The 24,639-nt window shown below is 39.5% G+C and overlaps 1 protein-coding gene across 1 annotated transcript in view; it reads right to left on the minus strand.

The window, feature by feature from the left end:
* The window catches only part of TEX11 (testis expressed 11), a gene marked incomplete at both ends in the record, with an annotated part of 517,390 nt that overhangs the window by 283,327 nt on the left and 209,424 nt on the right, over positions 1-24,639 (minus strand). Inside the window, one exon of the mRNA XM_080652805.1 lies at positions 468-549. Coding sequence (XP_080508931.1) covers positions 468-549 — 82 coding nt within the window. The remainder of the gene's footprint in view (positions 1-467; positions 550-24,639) is intronic.

The following is a 24,639-nucleotide window of genomic DNA, read 5'->3' on the forward strand; positions in this document are numbered from 1 at the left end:
AAAGATGAAGAAATTAAGTACTGAGAAATTAAGTAACTTTCCAAAAGACCCACAGCTATATATCAGAATGTTTACTTTGTGATGTGTATAGTCTAGTCCCCTGAGAATTTTGAAAAACAAATAACAATGTTTATACAACTAATTATAAAAATCACAACATTACAAAGGCTTTTCAGTGAATAGGTAATCTTTCTTCATGGTAGTAGACAACTTAAGAAGGGTTGGGCAGTTGCAATTCTCTGTTAGACTAAAAGAAAACTGATGGCTTTTATTCAGCTCTTTTTTGCTACCTATTAAATTTGCTACTGTTCTCTCCTTCCTCTTTTTCTTCTTGGCTAACAATATTCTCCCTTTCTTATGTGATCATTTTCCTACTCAGTCACCATCAAATTATACTACAAAATATCTTATAGTCAACAAATTGGTGGTTAAATTTAAGAACTGCACTTCACACACAGAGGTGATACCTTCAATGAGTTCTTCATTAGCTGTTTCGCCCTTCAAGAGGATTTTTATCTTCAAGAAAAGCCCAGCTGGGTTTAAATGTTCCTATTTTAAAGAAATCACAATTACATTAAAACTGTGGAATATAAAAGACCATTTTCAAGTAATTGCCTGTTTTATTCAACCACAGCAGGATGACTCATGATAAAAGGAAATCAAAACTATAAAAGATCAGATCATAACATCCAGTATATCCCTAGAGATATTTTCTGATATTTTATTCAATCTAAATGAAATGATATGAGGAAAAGAACATGTAAACATTTCCACTGAGTGGCAAGCATTTAAATGGCAAGGTCAATACTTAAACTGTATGAATATAAGGCCATATTCTTGTCTTGGTAAACAAAACCCAAAAAATCAATTATAATTGGATGTGGTTTCTGTGAGATTTTAATAACAGATATAGTACTCTGCAAACAATGGTTGAATGAAATAGGAAACATATTGTCTTTCTTATAGAAAATGCCTGTCATATTTACCATTCATAACAATGAACTCTGAATGGTTTTTCCAAGTCCTGTTAGCCGGCCTTAAGCCATTTGTGGTCTCTAGCCTGGTTCCACTTTTTCCTGACAGGGTACATCTTTAAATAGCTGGCTAAGATTAAAAGTGCAATGTAGGCCCACAGAATAGAACTTTTCTCAATACAAAGTCAATTATCCTCTACATGAACCTCATAATCATCAAACTGAAAATGATTACAGCTATTCATGTGTGAGATGCCTTAAGTATGGAAAGTTAGAGAAAGTAAGCACTGGTATTAAAAGGTTTTGCAAATATTGTTGTAGTGTACCCCCATCTTAAAAAGGATGCCTCAAGAAGTCGAATTATGGAGTCATTAATTAAAGGCCGGCGGCATATGAGGGGCAAAAGCGCTCCAGACCTCGCAGCAGCGAACAGCTTGCCACATCTGGCTTATATTGGCAGAATATCACAAAAGTATCGATTACATCTTTGGGTCTGGAATGAGGAACCTGTTTCAAGAAAAGCATTTTTACAGAAGCGAAATTGAGAAGTTAGTTATCTAAAGTATCTACGAATCACTGAATCAACAGAAACACATTATCTGGGACCACCGGGGCAATTTAGAATAATTGTGCTGTCCAGATTCCGGGACCACTGAGTCAACCGGAATGCATTATCTGTAGCTACTGAGGCAATTTAGGGTCTATTCTGATTCTGGGACCACTGAGTCAACCAAAACTCAGTTATCTGTAGCTACTGAGACAATTTGGGATAATTGAGCTGTCCTGGTTCCCAGAAGAATGTGCTTCAGTAACCAGTGAGATCACAATCAATGGGATATTCAAACCACCATCAATGGAGTATTGGGATAGCATACATAAGTTCAGAAAATCAAAATAACTTTCTATTGTTTTAGCAAACAAATAAGTACAGAACCCAAACAGCAATTTCTACCTGAGATGATTGCTACCATACTTCAATATAAATGACATTAATATAAAGAATAAAGTTGTAAATTTTAATCTATTCCATTACTACCTTTCCTAACAGGCATGTTGAAATATGTCTTAGGCTCAATTACCACTTACCATTGAAGTACAGGTTGTCCAGATCTTGATAGGATCTGTTTTTCTTTAATCTATGATACTCACACAAGTTACATTGTTTTTTTCCTTTATTTCCTTTACCAAACAACTCCAGAGAATGGACAATATTTTGCTTTTATTGTATCATCATTTATGCACTTCCATAATCATTTGCATTGTAGTATCCATCCTGTCTCTTGAAACTAAGCTTTCAAAATTCACAAGTAATCTCCTTGTGTTATCTGTAATTTTTTTTCACTGTCATTTCTTACACTTCTTCCTTAAGTTTCTGTTTACTTTGTTTTCCAATTCTTTTTTACCAAACAGTTATTGGAAAACAGGATCCAGGAATAACAAATTTGCAAGGCAAGTACTGTGAATATTGTTTTGCAGATGAGGAACCTGAGGCCCCTATGGAGTAACTCACCCAGAATCATACAGTTGCAAAGTGGTAGGGCTGAAATTTGAATTCAGATCTCTCTGACTCTAGAGGCCATAATCTTTCCACTATAATATGCTGCATCCCTTGAAGCTCTTTCTACCTTTAGCATGCCTATCATCATGCTGTCCAGTTCTCCTGCAAGCTCTAAAGATTACTTTTCCATTTTTTTTACTGTGAAGTATATCATATACACACACATGATTATAGAAAATCTATCTTACAGAATAATAAAACAAACACCCATGTACTCACTACATAAGTTAAGAAACAGAACACTCAGCACATTAGAGGCCTCCAATGTACATTTGCCAAATTGTATCCTCTTCACTTACCCACAGAGGTAAACTATCTTGAATTTTGTGCAGCAATTCCCTTGCTCTTCTTTATATTGTTTAGTTTTACCTGCATTTGAACTTCAAACAGAATCATAATGTATACAAATACTTCTGTGACTTGCTTCTTCATTCAGTATCATGATTTTAAGATTCACTTATGTGGATGCATGAAACTAATCTATTTGTTTTCATTACTCTATAGTGCGGTCCTCAGAGCATATTGCCCTCATCAACATCACCTGAAAACTTGTTAAAAATGCAGACCCCACCGAAACCTATTGAATCAAAAATTCTGACGATGAGGCCCAGCAAATAAAGTATATGTGGGTGGTTTTAGAAAAATGTATAAAATCATTATTATTGATTTGTATTATGAAAAGTTTCCATTTCAACATAAATTCTAGTACCTATTTAATAAGGTAGTAAATAAGGAAATTATGTTTTAATAGACTATCTGGTTAATATTTATGAATGCTAAAGTTTGAGAATGACTACTCTATACAGTATTACACTGTATCACAAATTATTGACCTGGCCTACTTTGGACACTTGAGTTGCTTTCAACCCAACTGCTATTATGAACAATTTTGGCATCAGCTTTCTGTACATTTTTCGTAGTATACAAATGCAAGAACTTTTTTCCCAAAATATATATCTAGGAGTGAAGTTGCTGGGTGATTCAACTTTATCAAGGAATGTTAAACTGTTATTCAAAGTAGTTGTATCAATACTCAAAAAGCTAGGAATAGAAGGGAAATTTCCTCAACCTAATAAAGGGCATCTAAAATATCCCACAACTAACACCATGCCATAATGGTGAAATACCAAAAAGCTTTCCACCTATGATCAGGAACAAGAAAAAAATATTCGTTCTTGCCACTTCTATTCAACATTAGAATAGACATTCTCACCAGGGCAATTAGGGAAGAAAAAGAGATAAAAGGCATCCAGATTGGAATGAAAAAGTAAAACTATCTCTTCTATTTGCAGATGAAATGATCTTGCATTTAGAAAGTCCTAAGGAATCCAATAAAAACCTATTATAGCTAAAAAAAATTTCAGCAGCAAAGTTGCAACATCAATATTTTCTTTATTTTATTTTATTTGTTAATCCTCACCACAGTATTTTTCCATTGATTTTTAGAGAGAGTGAAAGGGAGAGAGGGAGGGGGAAGAAGAGAGAGAAAGGGGAGAGGGGGAGGGGGAGGGAGAGGGAGAGAGGGAGGAGTGGGGGAGAGGAAGAGGAGAGGGAGAAATATCAATGTGAGAGACACACATCGATTGGTTGCCACCTGCACGCACCCTCAACCAGGGCCAGGGATCAAACCTGAGATGCTTCAGTGCACAGGATGACACTCTAACCATTAAACAACACCGGCCAGGGTACAACATCAATATTTTAAAAATCAACTGTATTTCTAAATACTACCAATTAACCATTCACAAGTGAAGTTAAGAAAATAATTCCATTTATAATAGCATCTAAAAGAATAAAATACAGTGAAATCTTGGTTCTCAAATTTAATTTGAAAACCGAATCATCTTTTTTCTATTACAAATTATGTAAATTGCCCAGCCACAGTAGCTCAGTGGATTGAGCATCATCCCTTGCACCAAGAGGTCACTGGTTTATTTTCCGGTCAGGGCACATGCCCAAGTGTGGGCTCGATCTCCAGTGGGTGGCTTGCGGGAGGCAGCCAATTGATATTTCTCTGTCATTGATGTTTCTATCTCTCTCTCCCTCTCCCTTCCTCTCTCTCTAAAAAGTCAATAAAATCATATTAGAAATAAATAAAATTATTTCATTTTCATCATTCTTATATACAGTATATATCTAATGTATTATCCTATACTAGAGGCCCAGTGCATGAAATTCGTGCACGGGGGAGGGGGTTGTCTCTCAGCCCAGCCTGCACCCTCTCCAATCTGAGACCCCTCAAGGGATGTCCGACTGCCCGTTTAGGCCCGATCCCACCTAAACGGGCAGTCCGACATCCCTCTCACAATCCAGGACTGCTGGCTCCCAACTGCTCACCTGACTGCCTTCCTGATTGCCCCTAACCGCTTCTGCCTGCCAGCCTGATCACCCCCTAACCACTCCCCTGCCAGCCTGATTGATGCCTAACTGCTCCCCTGCCAGCCTGTTTGCCCCCAACTTCCCTCCTCTGCTGGCCTGGTCACCAATAACTGCCCTCCCCTGCAGGCCTGGTACCCCTCAACGGCTCTCCCCTGCAGGCCTGGGTCCCTCCCAACTGCCTTTCCCTGCAGGCCTGGTCACCCCCAACTTCCCTCCTCTGCCGGCTTGGTCACCCCTAACTGCCCTCCCCTGCAGGCTTGATCGCCCCCAACTGCCCTCCCTTGCAGGCCTGGTCCCTCCCAACTGCCCTCCCCTGCTGGCCATCTTATGGTGGCCATCTTGTGTCCACATGGGGACAGGATCTTTGACCACATGGGGACAGCCATCTTGTGTGTTGGAGTGATGGTCAATCTGCATATTACTCTTTTATTAGATAGGATAGAGGCCTGGTGCATGGGTGGGGGCCAGCAGTTTGCCCTGAAGGGTGTCCTTGATCAGGATGGGGGTTCCCTTGGGGCGTGGGGCGGCCTGGGCGAGGGGCCTGTGGTGGTTTGCAGGGTGGCCACACCCCCTGGTGACCCAAGTGGAGGCCCTGGTATCTGGGATTTATCTTCTACAATATCTGGGATTTATCTTCTACAATTGAAACTTTGTAGCCTGGAGCAGAGCCAAGCCTTCTGCTCGCTCCGTGGTGGCAGCCATTTCTGTTGGGATTTATTTATCTTCTATAATTGAAATTTTGTAGCCTTAAGCGGAGGCCAAAGCAGGCCAGGGCTGCAGAAGTTTGGCTTCCTCCATCGCCGGGGGCAACCCTAGCCTCCTGCTCTCTCCAGCTTCGTGGCTGCCACCATTTTGTTGGGATTTATTTATCTTCTGTAATTGAAACTTTGTAGCCTGGAGTGCAGGCCTGGGCCGGCCAGGGTGTGTGGAAAGGTTGGCTTCCTCCATCGCCAGGGAAACCCAAGCCTCCCTTCTGCTCTCTCCGTGGCCGCAGCCACCTTGGTTGGGTTAATTTGCATACTTGCTCCTGATTGGCTTGTGGGAGTGGCTTGTGGGTATAGCGGGGTGATGGTTAATTTGCATATTACTCTTTTATTAGATAGTATAATAAAGAGCTAATATACTAATTAGACTAGATGGCGGCAGAACAACCTTCTGGTACAACCAGTGGGTGGAGGTGGGGCCAGCGAGCCTGCACCACCAGGCCAGCCCTGGTGGTCCCAGGAGAGCGGTGGTGTGGGCCTGGTCCCGGTGCACCCCCTTCTGCAGAGGTGGGGGCTCAAGCCCAGATCCAGCACCGCACCTTCCACAGAGGTGGCTGGAGAGGCAGTGGCACAGTCCCCGGTGCCTCAACCTCCCACAGCCCCTCCCCCAGCCGGCCTGGCCCCCAATCAGTAGGGGGTGGGGCCAGCACTAAGGAGCAATGAGCCCAGCTTCTGGTTGAGCCACACTCCCCCCTGCTCAGCAAGAAGCCGGGCTCACAGCTGGCGAGCGCAGCAGTGGTGGTGGGAGCCTCTCCTGCCTCTGCAGCAGGAAGGCGGTAAGGAGCGAGGGGTCCTGGACTGCGAGAGCCCAAGACTGTGAGAGGGATGTATGAGTTCCGGCAGGCAGACATCCCCCAAGGGGTCCCAGACTGAGAGAGGGCACAGGCCGGGTTGAGGGACCCCTCCCCAAGTGCACGATTTTCATGTACCGGGCTTCTAGTTTAATCTATAAATAAACAATTATTTTCTTAAATTTATTGAACCATCCGCTACTAGCCTTAAACGAATTACTTTCATCACTCATTCCAAGGGTGTCTTTCAGGTTAGCATACAACAACTTTACTTGTTCATATATCATTGCCTCTGAAATGTCATTGGCTAACTGCTTTTTATTTATCCAAAACAACAATTTTTCTACCTCTTCAATTGCCTGTGATCATTGTTTCTTTCATACCCTTAGCAATATTATCACCAGATGGCCTCTTTATGTTTTAAAAATGCATTAATCATTGACGTCCCCAGCAACAAAAGCATCCTCTCCCTTGTGCCCTGAGAGATGCTTTTTGTCAAGCTGAGGTATCAATATGAAAAAGGGTTGTCAGTTCAAAAACCAAAGTTTGGTTCCACAACTGAGACATTTTTTTCTGTGAACAACTTAGTTTAGAACTGAGTTTTTTGAGATGAGAGATGTTCACGAAACGAGGTTTGACTTTACATAGGAATAAATTTAACAAAAAAGGGCAGGACCTATTGACTGAAAATATGTTCCCTCCAGCAAGGGAAACAAAAGGAAAAATAAAATGGGACTTCATCAAACTAAAAAATTTTTGCACAATGAAACCATCAACAAAAGGAAAAGACAACCTACTGAACGTAAGGAAATATTCCCAAATGATATATCCACTTAGAGCTATCCAAAATATAAGGAACTTAAACAACTCAATAACATAAACATAAAAAAATAAATAAATAATCTGATTAAAAAAATGGCCACAGGACATAAAGAAACAATTCTCCAAAGGGGACATACAGATGACCAAAGAAATATAAAAGATGCTCAACATAGCTAATCATCAGGGAAATGCAAAATCAAAACCATAATGAGATACTACCTCACACTTGTTAGAATAGTTATTATAAAAAGTCAACAAAGAACAAGTGTTGGCTGGATGTGGAATAAAAGAAACCTTCATGCACTGTTGGTGGGGAATGCAGAGTGGTGCAGCCATTGTGGAAAACAGTATGGAGTTTCCTTTCAAAAATAAAAATGGAACTGCCTTATGACCCAGCAATTCCACTTCTGGGTATTTATCTAAACAAAATAAAAATACCAATTCAAGACCAGCCAGCGTGGCTCAGAGGTTGAGTGATTCCCAGTTAGGGCATATGCCTGGATTGTGGACTCGATCCCAAGTGTGGGGCGTGCAGGAGACAGCCAATCAATGATTCTCTTTCTTCATTGATATTTCCATCTCTCTCTACTTCTCCCTTCTGAAATGAATAAAAATATTTTTTAAAAATTGTAAAAATACCAATTTGAAAAGATATATGTACCTCCGTGTTCACTGCAGCATTATTTACAATAGCCAAAATATGGAAGCAACCCAAATGCCCATCAATAGACAAGTGGATAAAAAAGTTATGGAACATATATATAATGGAATATTACTCGCCATAAAAAAATAAAATCATCCCATTTAGGACAGCATGGATGGACACAGAGGGTATTATGATAAAGGAAATAAGTCGGTTAGACAAAGACAAATACCATATGATTTGACTTATATTTGGAATCTAAAGAACAAAATTAATAAACATACAAAATTGAAACAGAAAGATAGATACAAAGAACAGAGTGACAGTTGCCTAGGGGAGAGTTTGGGGAAATGGGTGAAAAGTTGAAGTGATTAAGAAATACAGATTGATAGTCACAACATAGTCATGGGAATGTAAGGTACAGCATAGTGAATATAGTCAATAATATTGAAATAACTATGTGTGGTGCCACGTGGAAATATCGTGGTGAACATTTTATAAAGTATGTGATTATCTAACCACTATGCTATACAACTGAAATGAAAACAAAAAAAATGTTGAGAGGAGATTAAAAATGGTGGTGGAGTAAGTGGATGCTGCACAGACTTGCTCCCAGGACAAAACTGGAATTACAACTAAAATACAGGAAAACTTCCTCAATAATCAGTGGAGGACTCACTGGAGAGAACCCTGATAACCAAGGACCAAAAGTGGAGACCGCATAGAGATTGGTAGGAGGGGTGGAGGTGCAAAAGAGCTGCCTGGGCTCCCACAGACAGCAACTGAAGTTCCGGAGAAATATCTCAGCTGTGGGGGATTGCCACTGGGAATTCTTGTGTCTAATCCCTAAGGTGGGCCCCCCAACAGAGAGCACCAGAACTGAGAAGGATACCCACATAATATCTGACTGTGAAAACTGCAGAATTGCTGTTCACCAGGGAGAGACGGCTGGAAATATAGGTATCCTCTTAAAGGGCTAACACACAAAATTTCCTGTGGAGCCACCCACCTTGTGCTCCAGCAGAGGGAGGGCAGAGTAGACTGGAGTTGTGTGAGCAGAAGCCAGGAATGGGAGCCCTGGGGTTAGAGCTCAGAAGCCAGACACCCTGGTTTCATGTGCTGAGTCATTCCCTCATGCTGTGGAGGTCATCTTTCTCATGCAGATATTTGCTATACAGGCAGGCTTGCTTGGGGGGAAGACAGTTGACCCATCCTATTGGAAAAAACCTTGCCCCACAGTGTGGAGTTGCTCAGGCCCATGTAGAGCGTGAGAATAACAATTAGCTTCCAGGCAGAAGCAATTGCCTCGCACTGTTGAAAAAACTCTTGCCACACCGTGGGCGATTGCCAGAGGGCAATTCAAGACAAAACCCAATCAGTCTGTATACAGAGGCAGTCTCTGGAAGCTTTGAGTCTTTCCCTGATCTAATTAGTCAGATACAGCATTTTACACTGTCCTGAACCAAAGATTGAGAGGCACAGCAGATCTACATGATACATAGTCACGAACCCAAATATGCAGCTAAAATGAGGAGACAAAAAAACCCACAACAACCCACAAATGAAAGAACAAGAGAATTATCCAGAAGAAGAGATAAATGAAGCAGAGATAAGAAGTTTATCTGATATAAAGTTCAGAAAAATGATGGTAAAGATGCTCAAGAGCATGAGAAAGTATATAATAACTATGAAAACAGAAATAAAGAATGACATAGCACAAATAAAGAACACATTGGAAGGAATACACAGCAGATTAGGGGAAGCTGAGGATCAAATCAGTGAATTAGAAGTCAGGGTTAAAAAAAATCACTCAAAAAGACAAAAACAAAAAAACAAAACAAAACAAAAAAAAACAATTAAAAAACAGAAGGACAAATTAAGGGAGCTGTGGGACAATGTGAAACATAACAATATTAGAATAGCAGGTGTACCAGAAGAGGCAGAAAGGGAGAAAGGAATACAGAATGTGTTTAAAGAAATAATGGAAGAAAACTTCCCTAACATTGTGAAGGAAAATGTCACACAAGTTCAGGAGGAATAGAGAACTGCAAGCAGGAAGAACCCAAACAGGCCCACAAACAGACACATCATAATTAAACTGCCAAAAATTAAAGACAAAGAGAGAATCTTAAAGGCAGCAAGAGAAAAGCAAACTGTTACCTACAAAGGAGCTCCCATAAGGCTGACACCAGATTTCTCATCAGAAACTCTATGGTCCAGAAGGGAATGGCATGAAATACAAAACATAATGGAAAACAAAGATCTGAAACCAAGATTACTATAACCAGCAAGGCTAACATTCAAAATAGATGTCAAATAAGGAGCTTCCCAGACACACAAAAAAAAGGCTAAAGGGGTACATCACCACCAAGCCAGCATTACAAGAAATGCTAAAGGGACAGCTGTAATGAGAAGAATAAAAACAGAGTGAAATCTAGGCATACAGAATTAAAATGGCAATAAATAAGTACCTATCAATAATAACCCTAAATGTAAATGGCTTAAATGATCGAATCAAAAGGCATAGCATAGCTGAATACATACAAACACATGCCCAACTATATGCTGTGTACAAAACACTCACCTCAGAATAAAAAAAACACACATGATGAGTGTGAAGGGAGTGAAGAAAACTTTCCATGCAAATTGAAAAGAAAAAAATCTGGAATAGCAATACTTATATCCGACAAAATAGACTTCAAAATGAAGGCCACCACAAAAGACAACAAAGGTCACTACATAATACTAAAGGAATTGACCAACAAGAGGATATAACCATGGTAAACATATATGCTCCCAATACCGGGGGACCTAAATATATAAAAGATGACTGGGTTACCAACGAGATCAAGGAAGAAATAAAAAACTTCCTGGAAACAAAGGAAAATATACACACAACAACCCAAAATCTCTGGGACACAGCTGCTGCAACCTGCATGGCTAGGGTTCAGGATGTGAAGGAGGGGCTGATGCACAAATGAAAATACTATACAAGAAATACGAATTTAGAAGGCATGGGGGGTAGGTAGAAACCTCTCTCTTGGAGAAGCACACTGAAAACCGGCCTTGTTGCTTTTTATTCAAATTTAGATACACGTCTTGCCCTCAGTAAAGCATGCCAAACAGGTAGCAAACAGACCATCTATAAGATCAATAAAGATCAGTAAGGTTCAGTAAACATTTAATTTGAGGCTATTAGATCAGGAAATTGCTTCGAGCTGTCACTATATCAAAACGAACAATGGTGCTTGGTATTAGCCCTGCTAACAACCAAGGTCCATCAGCCTTCTGCATTCCTTGGTACACTCTCATGATAGTATCAGCAGTGGGTGGCTTCCTGCACACAGCAAAAGTAGTCCTGAGAGGGAGATTCATAGCAACACAGGCCTAACTCAAAAAAAACAAGAAAAATCAACATTAAATTATTTAAACCCACAACTTAAAGGTCTAGAAAGAGAACAACAAGAAAAGCCCAGAATACGTGGAAGGAATGAAATAATAAAGACTAGAGCAGAACGAATGGACACCTAGATCCTTTGGTGAGAACAAAAATGGGTAGACAAAGAAACCCTCAAAGGAAAGAAATGGAGAAAACTCCAGAAAAGCAGGTAAATGAAACTGCAGCATGCAATATGTCAGAAAAAGAATTCAGAATAAGGGTCATAGAGTTCATAAACTGGATTGATGAAAAAAATCAACAACTTATATAAGAATCAAGAAGAAATAAAGAGTGATATAGCTGTAATAAAAAACATCATGGAAAGTTTCAACAGTAGACTAGGAGAAGCGAGGACCGATTTAGTGAATTAGAAGACAGGGAAACAAAACACACCCACACTGAATTACAATTGAAGAAAAAAATTAAAAGACAGGAGGAGAGCCTAACGGAGCTTTGAGAAAACATGAAAAAAAGCAAAATACGAATAATAGGGGTGACAGAATGACAAGAAGCGGAACACGGGTTAGAAACCTATTTGAAGAAATAATATCAGAAAACTTCCCTGATGTAGGGGAGAAAAAAGTCACACAAGCACAGAGTCCCAAACAAGATGAACCCAAAAGGAACCACACCAAGACACTTCATAATTACAATGGCAAATGTTCAGGACAAAGAGAGAATCCCAAAGGCTGCAAGAGAGAGACAGAAAGTTACGTACACAGGATTTCCCATTAGATTATCAAATGATTTCTCAACAGACACACATCATGCCAGAAAAGAATGAAAAGAAATTTACAAAGTGATGCAAAGCAAGGGACTGAATCCAAGAATACTCTATGCAGCAAGGCTATCATTCAAAAATGGAAGGGGAAGTAAGGAGTTTCACAGACAAAAAAAAAAAAAATACAACCAAGGGAGTTTATCACTATCAAGCCAGCAGTGCAAGAAATGTTAAAGGGACTGGTGTAAAAAGAAGAAATAAAAAGGAAAGAAGAAACACAGGCACAAAAAATAAAATGGCTACAAACAAATACCTATCAATAATAACTTTAAACGTAAACAGACTAAATGCTCCAATCAAAAGACATCGAGTGGCTGAATGGATAAAAAACATGACCCATATATAGGCTGTCTAAAAGAGACCCACCTAGAACAAGGGACTCACACAGACTGAAAGTGAAGGGATGGAAAAATATCTTTCAGACAATGGAAATGAAAAAAAAAAAAAGCTGGGGTAGCAATACTTATATCTGACAAAATAGACCTCAAAGTGAAGGACATAAAAAGAGATAAGGAAGGCCACAACATAATACTAAAGGGATAGATACAACCAGAGGATATAATCCTAATAAACATACATGAACCCAATACAGGAGCACCCAAATACATAAAAAAAAACACAAAACTCCTAGAAGATATCAAGGGAGAGATTGACAACAATACAGTAGGGGAATTTAATACACCACTGACATCACTGGATAAATCCTCTAGACAAAAAATCAGCAAAGAAACAGCAATCCTAAATGACTCACTAGAGCAGATGGACTTAATTGACATCTTCAGAATATTTAACCCCAAACCCACAGAATATATATTCTTCTCAAGTGCTCATGGGACATTTTCAAAGATAGACCACATATTGGGTCACAAGAAAGTCTCCCCAAATTCAAGATAATTGAAATCATATCAAGCATCTTCTCAGACCACAATAGCATAATATTAGAAATAAACTACAATAAAAAAAATGAAAAAACTCAAACACTTGGAAGCTCAAAGCATGCTATTAATCAATGATTGGGTTACCAAAGAGATTAAAGAAATTAAACACATCCTGGAAACAAATGACAATGAAAACACAACAATCCAAAATCTATGGGACACAATGAAAGCAGTACTAAGACAGAAGTTTATAGCTCTACAGGCCTACCTCAAAAAACAAGAAAAAATGGTAGTAAATCATCTAATGCTACAACTGAAAGAATTAAAGAGAGCAACAAGAAAAGCCCAGAGTGAGCAGAAAGAAGGAGATAATAAAGATTACAGCAGAAATAAATGTCATAGAGACAAAAAAAATAAAAAAGAGCAATGAAACCAAGAGCTGGCTCTTTGAAAGGATAAACAAGATTGATGAACATCTAGCCAGGCTCATCAAAAGCAAAGAGAGCGGACCCAAATAAACAAAATCAGAAATGAAAGAGGAGAAATAACAACAGACCCCACAGAAATACAAAGGATTGTTAAAAAATATTATGAACAACTCTATTCCAACAAATTAGACAACCTGGAGGAAATGGACATATTCCTAGAAAAATACAACCTTCCAAAACTCAATAAGGAAGATTCTAAAAATCTCAATAGGCAAATAACTATGGAAGAAACTGAAGCAGTCATCAAAAAGCTTCCAGCAAACAAAAGCCCGGAGCAGACGGCTTCACAGGGGAGTTTGATCAAACATACAAGGAAGAACTAAAACCTATCCTCCTCAGACTATTCCAAAAAGTTCAAGAGGAAGGAACACTTCCAAACTCATTCTATGAAGCCAGCATTACCCTAATATCAAAACCAGATAAAGACAACACAATGAAAGAGAATTACAGGCCAATATCCCTCATGAACATAGAAGCCAAAAAAAAAAAAAAAAATCTTCAACAAAATTCCAGCAAACCGGATGCTGAATTACATCAGAAAGATCATACAACATGAACAAGTAGGATTTATTCCGGGGATGCTAGGATGGTACAATATCCTCAAATCAATAAACGTGATATATCACATAAACAAATTGAGAGATAAAAATCACAATCATATCCATTAATGCAGAAAAAGCATTTGACAAAATCCAACACCCTTTCTTCGTAAAAACTCTCAGCAAGGTGGGAATAGAACGATCATACTTCAACATAATAAAAGACATATATGAAAACCACAGCCAACATCATACTCAATGGGCAAAAACTAAAACCATTTCCCCTAAGAACAAGAACAAGACAGGGATGCCCACTTTCACCACTCCTGTTTGACATAGTCCTGGAAGTACTAGCCATTGCGATCAGACAAGAAGAAGAAATAAATGCATCCAAATTGGAAAAGAAGAAGTAAAACTGTCTTTATTTGTAGATGACATGATACTGTACATAGAACACCCTAAAGACACCATCAAAAAATTAGTAGACATAATAAATGAATTCGGCAAAGTAGCAGGATACAAAATTAACGCCAAAAAATCTATGGCATTTCTATATACCAATAGTGAACTTACAGAAAGACAGGCTTAAAAAACAATTCCATTTACCTTCACACCAAAAAAATTAAGATACCTAGGAATAAACTTAACTAAGGAGGTAAAAGACCTATATGCGGAAAACTACAGGACACTGAAAAAAGAGATAGAGGAAGACATAAAAACATGGAAGAACATACTGTGTTCATGGACTGGTAGAATCAACATCATTAAAATGTCCATACTACCCAAAGCAATCTATAGATTCAGTGCAATCCCCATTAAAATACCAACGGCATGTTTCACAGACCTAGAAAGAACTCTCCAAAAATTAATCTGGAATAAAAAACAACCCCGAATAGCTGCAGCAATCCTGAGAAAGAAGAACAAAGTAGGTGGATCTCAATACCAGATATAAATCTGTATTACAAAGTCATTGTTCTCAAAACTGCCTGGTACTGGCACAAGAACAGACATATAGACCAAAGGAATAGAATAGAGTACCCAGAAATAGACCCAAACCACTATGATCAATTAATATCTGACAAAGGAGGCAAGAGCATACAATGGAGTCAAGACAGTCTCTTCACTAAATGGTGTTGGGAAAATTGGACAGAAACATGCAAAAAAAATGAAACGAGACCACCAACTTAAACCATACACAAGTAAACTCAAAATGGATCAAGGACTTAAACGTAAGACAGGAAACCATAAAAATACTAGAGGAATTCAGAGGCAGCAAAATCTCAAACATATGCCAGAGCAATTTCTTCAACGATACAGCTCCAAGGGCAATGGAAACTAAAGAGAAAATAAGCAAATGGGACTACCTCAAAATAAAAAGCTTTTGTACAGGAAAAAAACACACATCAACAAAACAACAAGAAAGTCCACTGCATGGGAGAACATATTTGCCAATGTTATCACCCCTAAGTGTTTAATCTCCAACGTTTACAGGGAACTCATAAAACTTAACAAAAGAAAGATAAACAACCCAATCAAAAAATGGGCAGCGGACCTAAATAGATACTTTTCGAAAGAAGACAGAAGGAAGGCCAAGAGACATATGAAAACATGCTCAAAGTCACTAATTATCTGAGAGATGCAAATCAAAATGTCAATGAGATATCATCTCACACCTGTCAGAATGGCTATCATCAACAAATCAAGAAATGACAAGTGCTGGCGAGGATGTGGAAAAAGGAACCCTCGTGCACTGCTGGTAGGAATGCAGACTGGTGCAGCCACTGTGGAGAACAGTATGGAGTTTCCTCAAAAAACTAAAAATGCAACTCCAATTTGACCCAGTGATCCCACTTCTAGGAATATATCCTAAGAAATTAGAAACAACAATCAAAAAGGATATATGCGCCCCTATATTCATAGCAGCACAATTTACCATAGCTAAGATTTGGAAACAGCCTAAGTGCCCATCAGCAGATGAGTGGATTAAAAAACTGTGGTACATCTACACAATGGAATACTATGCTGCAGTAAAAAAGAAGGAATTCTTACCATTTGCAACAGCATGGATGGAACTGGCGAGCATTATGCTAAGCGAAATAAGCCAGTCAGAGAAAGATAAATATCACATGATCTCACTCATTTGTGGATTATAATGAACAACATAAACTGATGAACAAAAACACATCCAGAGACAGAGAAGCATTGATCAGACCATCAAACCTCAGAGGAAAGATAGGGAAGGGTGGGGGTAAGGGAGAGAGATCAACCACAGGACTTGTATTCGTGCATATAAGCCTAACCAATGGACACAGACAACAGGGCGGTGAGGGCATGAGTGGGGGGGTTGGGGGGATTGGGGTGATAAGGAGACATATGTAATGCCTTAAGCAATAAAGAAAAACAAGAAAATAAAAGATGAGAGCAAAAATAAATGACATAGAAACTAAAACAAAACAAAACAAAACAAAACAAAAAACAATGAAACCAAGAGCTGGTTCTTTGAAAAGATAAACAAAATTGATGAAACGTTAGCCAGACTCATCAAGAAACAAAAAGAGAGGACCCAAATAAATAAAATCAGAAATGAACCTGGAGAAGTAACCACTGTCACTACAGAAATACCTAGGGTTGTAAGAAAATATTATGAACAACCACATGATAAGATGCTGGACAATGTGGATGAAATGGACAAATTCCTAGAAAAATACTACATCCCAAAACTGAATCAGGAAGAGTCAGAAAACCTGCATAGGCCAATAATAGCGGAGGAAATAGAAGCAGTAATCAAAATACTCCCAGCAAACAAAAGCCCGGGTCTGGTTGCCTTCACAGGAGAGTTTTATCAAACATTCAAAGAAGAATAACATCTTCCAAGCTCTTTTTATGAGGCCAATATTATCCTAACTAGAGGCCCAGTACACAAAATTCATGAACAGGGGGGGTGGTGTCCTTCAGCCCAGCCTTCACCCTCTCCAATCTAGGACATCCCTCTCACAATCCAGGACTGCTGGCTCCCAACTGCTCGCCTGCCTGCATTCCTGATTGCCCCTAACCGCTTCTGCCTGCCAGCCTGATCACCCCCTAACCACTCCCCTGCCAGCCTGATCGACACCTATCTGCTCCCCTGCCAGCCCGATTGCCCCTAACTGCCCTCCCCTGCCAGCCTGGTCTCCCCTAACTGCCCTCCCCTGCAGGCCTGGTCACCTTTAACTGCCCTCCCCTGCAGGCCTGGTCACCCCTAACTGCCCTCCACTGCAGGCCTGGTCACCCCTAACTGCCCTCCCCTGCAGGCCTGGTCCACCCCAACTGCTCTCCCCTGCAGGCCTGGGTCCCCCGCAACTGCCCTCCCCTGCCAGCTTGGTCACCCCTAACTGCCCTCCCCTGCAGGCTTGATCGCCTCCAACTGCCCTCCCTTGCAGGCCTGTCCCTCCCAACTGCCCTCCCCTGCTGGCCATCTTGTGGTGGCCATCTTGTGTCCACATGGGGGCCGCCATCTTGTGTGTTGGAGTGGTGGTCAATTTGCATATTACCTCTTTATTATATAAGATTCCAAAACCAGATAAAAACACTACAAAGAAAGAGAATTACAGGTAAATATCATTAATGAACATAGATGCTAAAATGCTCAACAAAATATTAGTAAATCTGTTCCAGCAATATATTAAAAAGATCATACACCATGATCAAGTGGGATTTATTCCAGGGAGGCAAGGTTGATACAATATTCACAAATCAATAACAGTGATACATCACATAAACAAACTGAAAAACAAAAATCATATGATGATATCAACAGACACAGTGAAAGCATTCAACAAAACCCAACAGTCATTTTTGATAAAAACTCTGAGCAAAGTGGGAATAGAGGGAGCATAGCTCAACATGATAAAGGCCATATATGGCAAACCTACAGTCAACATCATACTCAATGGGCAAAAACTAAAACCCTTTACCCTAAGAACAGGAACAAGACAGGGATGTCCGCTTTCACCACTCTTATTCAACATAGTACTGGAAGTCCTAGCCACAGCAATCACACAAGAAGAAAACATAAAAGGCATCCAAATTGGAAAGGAGGTGATATTGTACATGGATAACACTAAGGACTCCACCAAAAAACGACTAGATTTAATAAATGAATTTGGCAATGCAGCAGGATACAAAATCAACACCCAAAAATCGATGGCTTTTTTATACACCAATAATGAATTCTCAGAAAGTGAAACTAAACAAACAATCCTATTTACCATTGGGGAAAAAAATAATAAGTTACTTAGGAATAAACTTAACCAAGGAGGTAAAAGACCTGTACTTGGAAAACTACAGGAAGTTGAAAAAACAGATAAAAGAAGATATGAACAAGTGGAAGAATATACCTTGTACATGGATTGATAGAATCAACATCATTAAAATGCCCATACTACTCAAGACAATCTACAGATTCAACGCAATCCCTATAAAATACCAACAACATATTTCACAAACCTAGAATAAATACTCCAAAAATTTATAAGGAATCAAAAAAGACCCTGAATAGTTACAGCAATATTAAGAAAGAAAAATACAGTTGGAGTAATCACAATACCAAATATCAAATTATACTACAAAGGCACTGTAATCAAAACAGCCTGGTACTGCCATAAGAAAGGCATATAGATCAATGGAACAGAACAGAGAACCCAGAAATCGACCCAAGCCACTACAATTAATATTTGACAAAGGAGGCAATAGCATACAATGGAGTCAAGGCAGTCCCTTCAATAAATGGTGTTGGGAATATTGGACAGATACTTGCAAAAAAATGAAACTGGACCATACACAACTTATACCATACACAAGAATAAACTCAAAATGGATAAAAGACTTAAATGTAAGTTGTGAAACCATAAAAATCCTAGAAGAAACCATAGGCAGCAAAATCTCAGACATTTCTTATAGGAATATGTTTACGGATACATCTCCCAGGGCAGTGGTCGGAAAACCGTGGCTCGCGAGCCACACCACAGTTTGCCGCTCTGTTGACTAATGAGTTTGCCAACCACTGTCCTAGGTTAAAGGAAACTAAGGAGAAAATAAACAAATGGGACTACATCAAAATAAAAAGCTTCTGCACAGCAGAAACCATCAACAAAACGTAAAGAGAGTTCACTGTATGTGAGAACATATTTGGCAGTGACACATCTGATAAAGGGTTAATGTACAAAATATATAAGAAATTCATACAACTTAACAAAAGGAAGACAAACAATGCAATTTAAAAATCGGCAAAGGACCTAAAGAGACACTTCTCCAAAGTGGACATACAGATGACAAAGAGACATATGAAAAATTGTTCCAAGTCACTGATATCAGAGGGATGCAAATTAAAATAATGCGGTATCACCCCACACCTGTCAGAATGGCTACCATCAACAAATGACAAGTGCTGGTGAGGATGTGGAGAACAGGGAACCCTAGTACACTTCTGTTGTGAATACAGACTCATGCAGCATGGAGGTTCCTAAAAAAATTAAATATGGGACTGCTATTTGACCCAGGGATCCCACTTCTAGAAGTATATCCTAAGAAACCTGAAACACCAGTCATAGCAGCACCATTTACAATAGTTAAGATCTGGATACAGCCCAAGTGACCATCAGTAGATGAGTGATAAAAAAGCTGTGGTACATCTACACAATGGAATACTATGCTGCTGTAAAAAAGAAGAATCTCTTACCCTTTGAGACGGCATGGAGGAACCTGGAGAGTAACATGGTAAGTCAAATAAGTTAGTCAGAGGAAGATAAGTATCATATGATTTCATTCATATGTAGAATCTAAGTAACAAAATAAACTGATGAACAGAGTGGATCCAGAGATATGGAAGCATGGAACAGAGTGAGGAATCTCAGAGGGAAGATGGGGGAATGTGGTTTGTGGGAGGTAATCAACCAAGGACCTTGTACGAATATATGCATGGCCCATGGACATAGACCATGGGGAGATGAGGGCCTGGGGTAGGGGGGCGGTTGGGGGCGGAGGGGGTAAATGGGGAGAAAAATGGGACATACTTTAAACAATAAATAAATATTTAAGAAATAAAAATAAAACAATAATGTTGACTGTAAACTATAATTGAAAAATAAAATTTAAAAGAGTAATGAATTATAAAGCAGTGAAAAAATAATACACAAATCCATACTGTTAATAAATAAGGGAATATATAAATGTTAAATAAATCAGAGCAGGGAGAGCTCTTGCTTGTAGTAGAATGCTGAGTGCCAACTGGCAAACATGGATAGAGTGTTAAATTAAAAAAAAAAAAAAAACACAATCATTTGGCCTGGCTGGCATAACTCAGTGGTTAAGCATCGACCTATGAACCAGTGGTCACAGTTCAATTCCTGATCAGGGCACATGCCCACATTGTAGGTTCAATCCCCAGTGTGGGGCGTGTGGGAGACAGCCGATCAATGATTCTCTCTCATCACTGAAATTTCTATCTCTCTTTCTCCCTTCCTCTCTAAATCAATAAAAATATATATATTTTTTTAAAAACACAATCATTTGGCCAGTAATCCAACCAGCAACCTCCTGATGTATTGGACGATGCCCAACCAACTGAGCCACACCAGCTAGGGCTCATCATTTGTTTTTATATGGCCCGTGCACGGAGATGGTTTTACATTTTTAAATGGTTAAAAAAAATCAAAAGGGGAATTATATGAACTGTGAGACATGAAAATTATATAGAGCTCTTTCAGTATCTAGAAATAGTTTTGTTGGCAAAATAAAAAACAATCATTTGGCAACCATCACAAGTAAGATTGGTTGAGGTAAGAAGACTAACTCTAAAAAGAAATTTTAATGATAAGCAGGGTAGGTGCATTATTTTTAAGTCTCCCCACCAATTGTTTATTAGTTACAAAGGAAAAAATAGGAAATAAGCAGTGTAGAAACTGGGCAACACATTTGACCAGATGATCAATCTTAATATCACCAGTGGACATTATGTGCCTCCAAATGTGATGCCTTTGGAAGGGGCACAATATCACTCATGTAGTATTCCAGTCAGGAATGCATAAACTGAATCCAATCAGGAGGAAGCATCAGATAAAACTCAAATGAAGAACTTTTTGTTAAAACAGTGTGGGGAGCTACTGCATTCTTCTAAAATGTCAAGGAAAACCTGTGGAAATGTTGCAGAATATAGAAGACTGAAGAGATACGACACATATATGCAATACCTTATCCTATACAGTCATGCACTACGTAACGATGTTTCAGTCAATGAGGGAGCCCCATATACAATGGTGATCCCATCTATACTAATAAAAGCCTAGGTGGCCCTTGTGCCATCACAAGATGGCCACCCACATATTGTCACAAGATGGCCACCCCCACGTCATCAGAAGATGGCTGCCACAAGATGGCCACCACAAGCCAGCAGGGGAGGGCAGTTGGGGGCGAACAGGCCAGCAGGGGAGAGCAGTTGGGGGCGATCAGGCCAGCAGGGGAGCAGTTAGGCATCAATCACGCTGGCAGGGGAGTGGTTAGGCGTCAATCAGGCCGGCAGGGGAGTGGTTAAGGGGCGATCGGGCTGGCAGACAGAAGCAGTTAGGGGCAATCAGGCAGGCAGGCAGGCAAATGGTTAGGAGCCAGCAGTCCCAAATTGTGAGAAGGACTAAACCGGCAGTTCAACATTCCCCAAGGTGTTCCAGATTGGAGAGGGTGCAAGCTGGGCTGAGGGACACCACCACCCCCCATTGTACGAATTTCGTGCACCGTGCCTCTAGTAAGATTATAATAAATTTGAAAATTCTTATTGCAGCCTTCTTAAGATCATAGTGCAATGCATTCCTCACATGTTTGTGGTGATGCTGGTCTAAACAACCTACTGTGCTACAAATACAATTATGTATGGTACATAATTCTTGATAATGATATGTGACTATGTTACTGGTTTATATATTAATTATACTGTTTACCATTGTTTTAGAGTGTACTCTTTCTACTTATAAAAAAGTTTGCTGTAAAATAGTATTGTTCTGTTGGCAGCCTTACACATCTCATGTTTACTACATCTTTTGATGGTATCACTTTATCTTGGACTTACTTAATCTTGAATTGTTTTATAAATTTAGTGTAACCTACTAGTAAGTGTACAGTGTTTTTAAGTCTATAGTGGCGTAATGTCCTAGGCCTTCATATTCACTCACCACTCACTCACTGACTCACACAGAGCAATTTCCAGTCCTACTGAGTACCCCATGCAGGTATACATTTTATACCTTTATACTGTATTTTACTATACCTTCTCTATCTTTAGATATACAAATATTTACCATGTGTTGCCTACAGTATTCAGTACAGTAACAGGCTGTACAGGTTTGTAGCCTAGGAGCAATAGGCTGTACCATATAGCCTAGGTGTGTAGTAGGCTGTACCATCTAGATTTGTGGAAGCGCACTCTATGAAGTTAGTATGATGAAACTACCTATCTATTTCTCAGAATGTATCCCTGTCATTCAGCAGTGCATGACTATACTGGAGGAAAAAAATGCTAAAAAGTTTATTACGTGATATGTTAGGAGCAATGCAGGTGAACAATTGTCACTATGAAAACTGCAACTTCTGCCCTAGTCAGTTTGGCACAGTGGATAGAGCGTCGGCCTGCGGACTGAAAGGTCCGAGGTTCGATTCTGGTCAAGGGCACATGTCTGTGTTGCCTGCTCGATCCCCACTTGGGGGCATGCAGGAGGCAACTGATCAATGATTCCCTCTCACCATTGATGTTTCTATCTCTCTCTCCCTCTCCCTTCCTCTCTGAAATCAATAAAAATATATTTAAAAAAGAAAAGAAAACTGCAAATTCTGCATCCAGGGTACAAAGAGACATGCTAGCAAGAAGGCATATAATATAGCCAATATAAAATCTCAGTTCTCTTGGTCCCTGTTTTTTACTCAAACTTGAATCTTAGCAAATTAAAAAAAAAACTTTTGAAAATTTTAATGTCTAATAATATTTTTAAAATTTAAAAACTTTTATATTAAAAAAGTTTTTCAGCATTAAATAACACCATCTACATGACATAAAGTTCACGAAAATGTAAATTCAAGTACATGGTGTGTTTGGGAAATTCAGTACATTTTCATACTTCAATCTTGTTGAATAAAACTCTTTCTAAAATGTATCAGTATATTTAATTCCTTTATTAAATAAAACATATTGATCCTAATTGAATATCTTTTTAAATGGTCATCAGCTTGACTATCAATGTTTCTTGTCGAGGAGTATATAGGTATATATGCATGTGAGTACATATGTATGTATGTAATGCAAGCACATATGAGCATGAGCTGAAAGAAAACCAACCACTGGTTTTTTGTTTTCAGATTCTGTCCAATTTACTCTATTGAAGAAGGCAAGATAGTGTTTAATAACATTAATTTGAAACATTTCCACCAATAACAATGAAAAGAAAAATAGCTTGGGGAACATGGAGGACTAAGTTTCAGTGATTTGGAAAGTTTTTATTTATATGTGACAGCTGCTCAACTTTTTTTCCAGATACTATGGAAATGACCTAAGTCCCATCTCTTTGCAAATGATTTTCTGAATTTCATATTGGCTGAGAAAGAAAAGAGGAAGGAACCTTGGTGGGAGCTCCTTAAAGAGGCACAGAGGACCTTCACGTACCAGCTAGAAGTCTGCGTTTTGGCCTCCCTCCCTCTGGCTGCCTTCCAATAGGCATCACCCGGGGGCCTGCTACAAATGTAGAATCTCAGGCCCCACTCTAGACCTACTGAGTCAGAATCTGCACATTAACAAGATCCCTATGGGCTCCCATTGCACATGGAAGTGTGAGAAGCGCTGCTCAAGTCTAAACCATGACCAGGAACCAAATACTCAGCTCTTTATAATTTCAGGAAAAACCTGCCCTTTGAACAGGCCCAAGGTGGGCCCTCCTTGTACTGACCCCATGCTACAGTAGATAGTATTCAGAAAAACTCAAATTCATTCCTTCATTCAATTAATATTAGGACAAATCATATGAAATTGGCATTCTATAGGTCCCAGATGGTTAATATTGTCTGATATGGTCTAGCTGTTAATATTTATTGAGCTCCTATTATGTGCCAGGCACAATGCTAGGTATTGGGGATGTAGGAATGGGCAAAACCAGCCTTGGTTGCTGCCTTCATAGAGCTTACAGTCTACCAGGAGAGATACTCTTTTTTTTAAATCCATACAAATAGATATAAAATCACAAGGTGGAAATCTGGTGCATAGACCATCCATGAATTGATGTATTTCAGGGTGGGTATTGGTCAGAAGAGACATCCCTGAGGAAGTGTGGCCAGAACTGCATTCTGAAGGGTGAGGGCAGTGGGGAGAGAATGAGGATCGTGCAGACTCAGGGGATGAGAATTCCAGGCAGAGGGCACAGCAGGTGCCAAAGCCTCCTGTAAAGGATTCCATGCAAGGTAGAGACCATACCCCCACCCCCATGACTGCAAGACCCAGTTGGCCAAGTCTAGAGTCTCTCCTCTCCAAAAGGACCATGCCAGCAAGGAAGCTGAGCTTGTCCACAGCAGCTCCT

Source organism: Plecotus auritus, assembly GCF_963455305.1.
Source record: "Plecotus auritus genome assembly, chromosome: X".
NCBI classification, from domain to species: Eukaryota; Metazoa; Chordata; class Mammalia; order Chiroptera; family Vespertilionidae; genus Plecotus; species Plecotus auritus.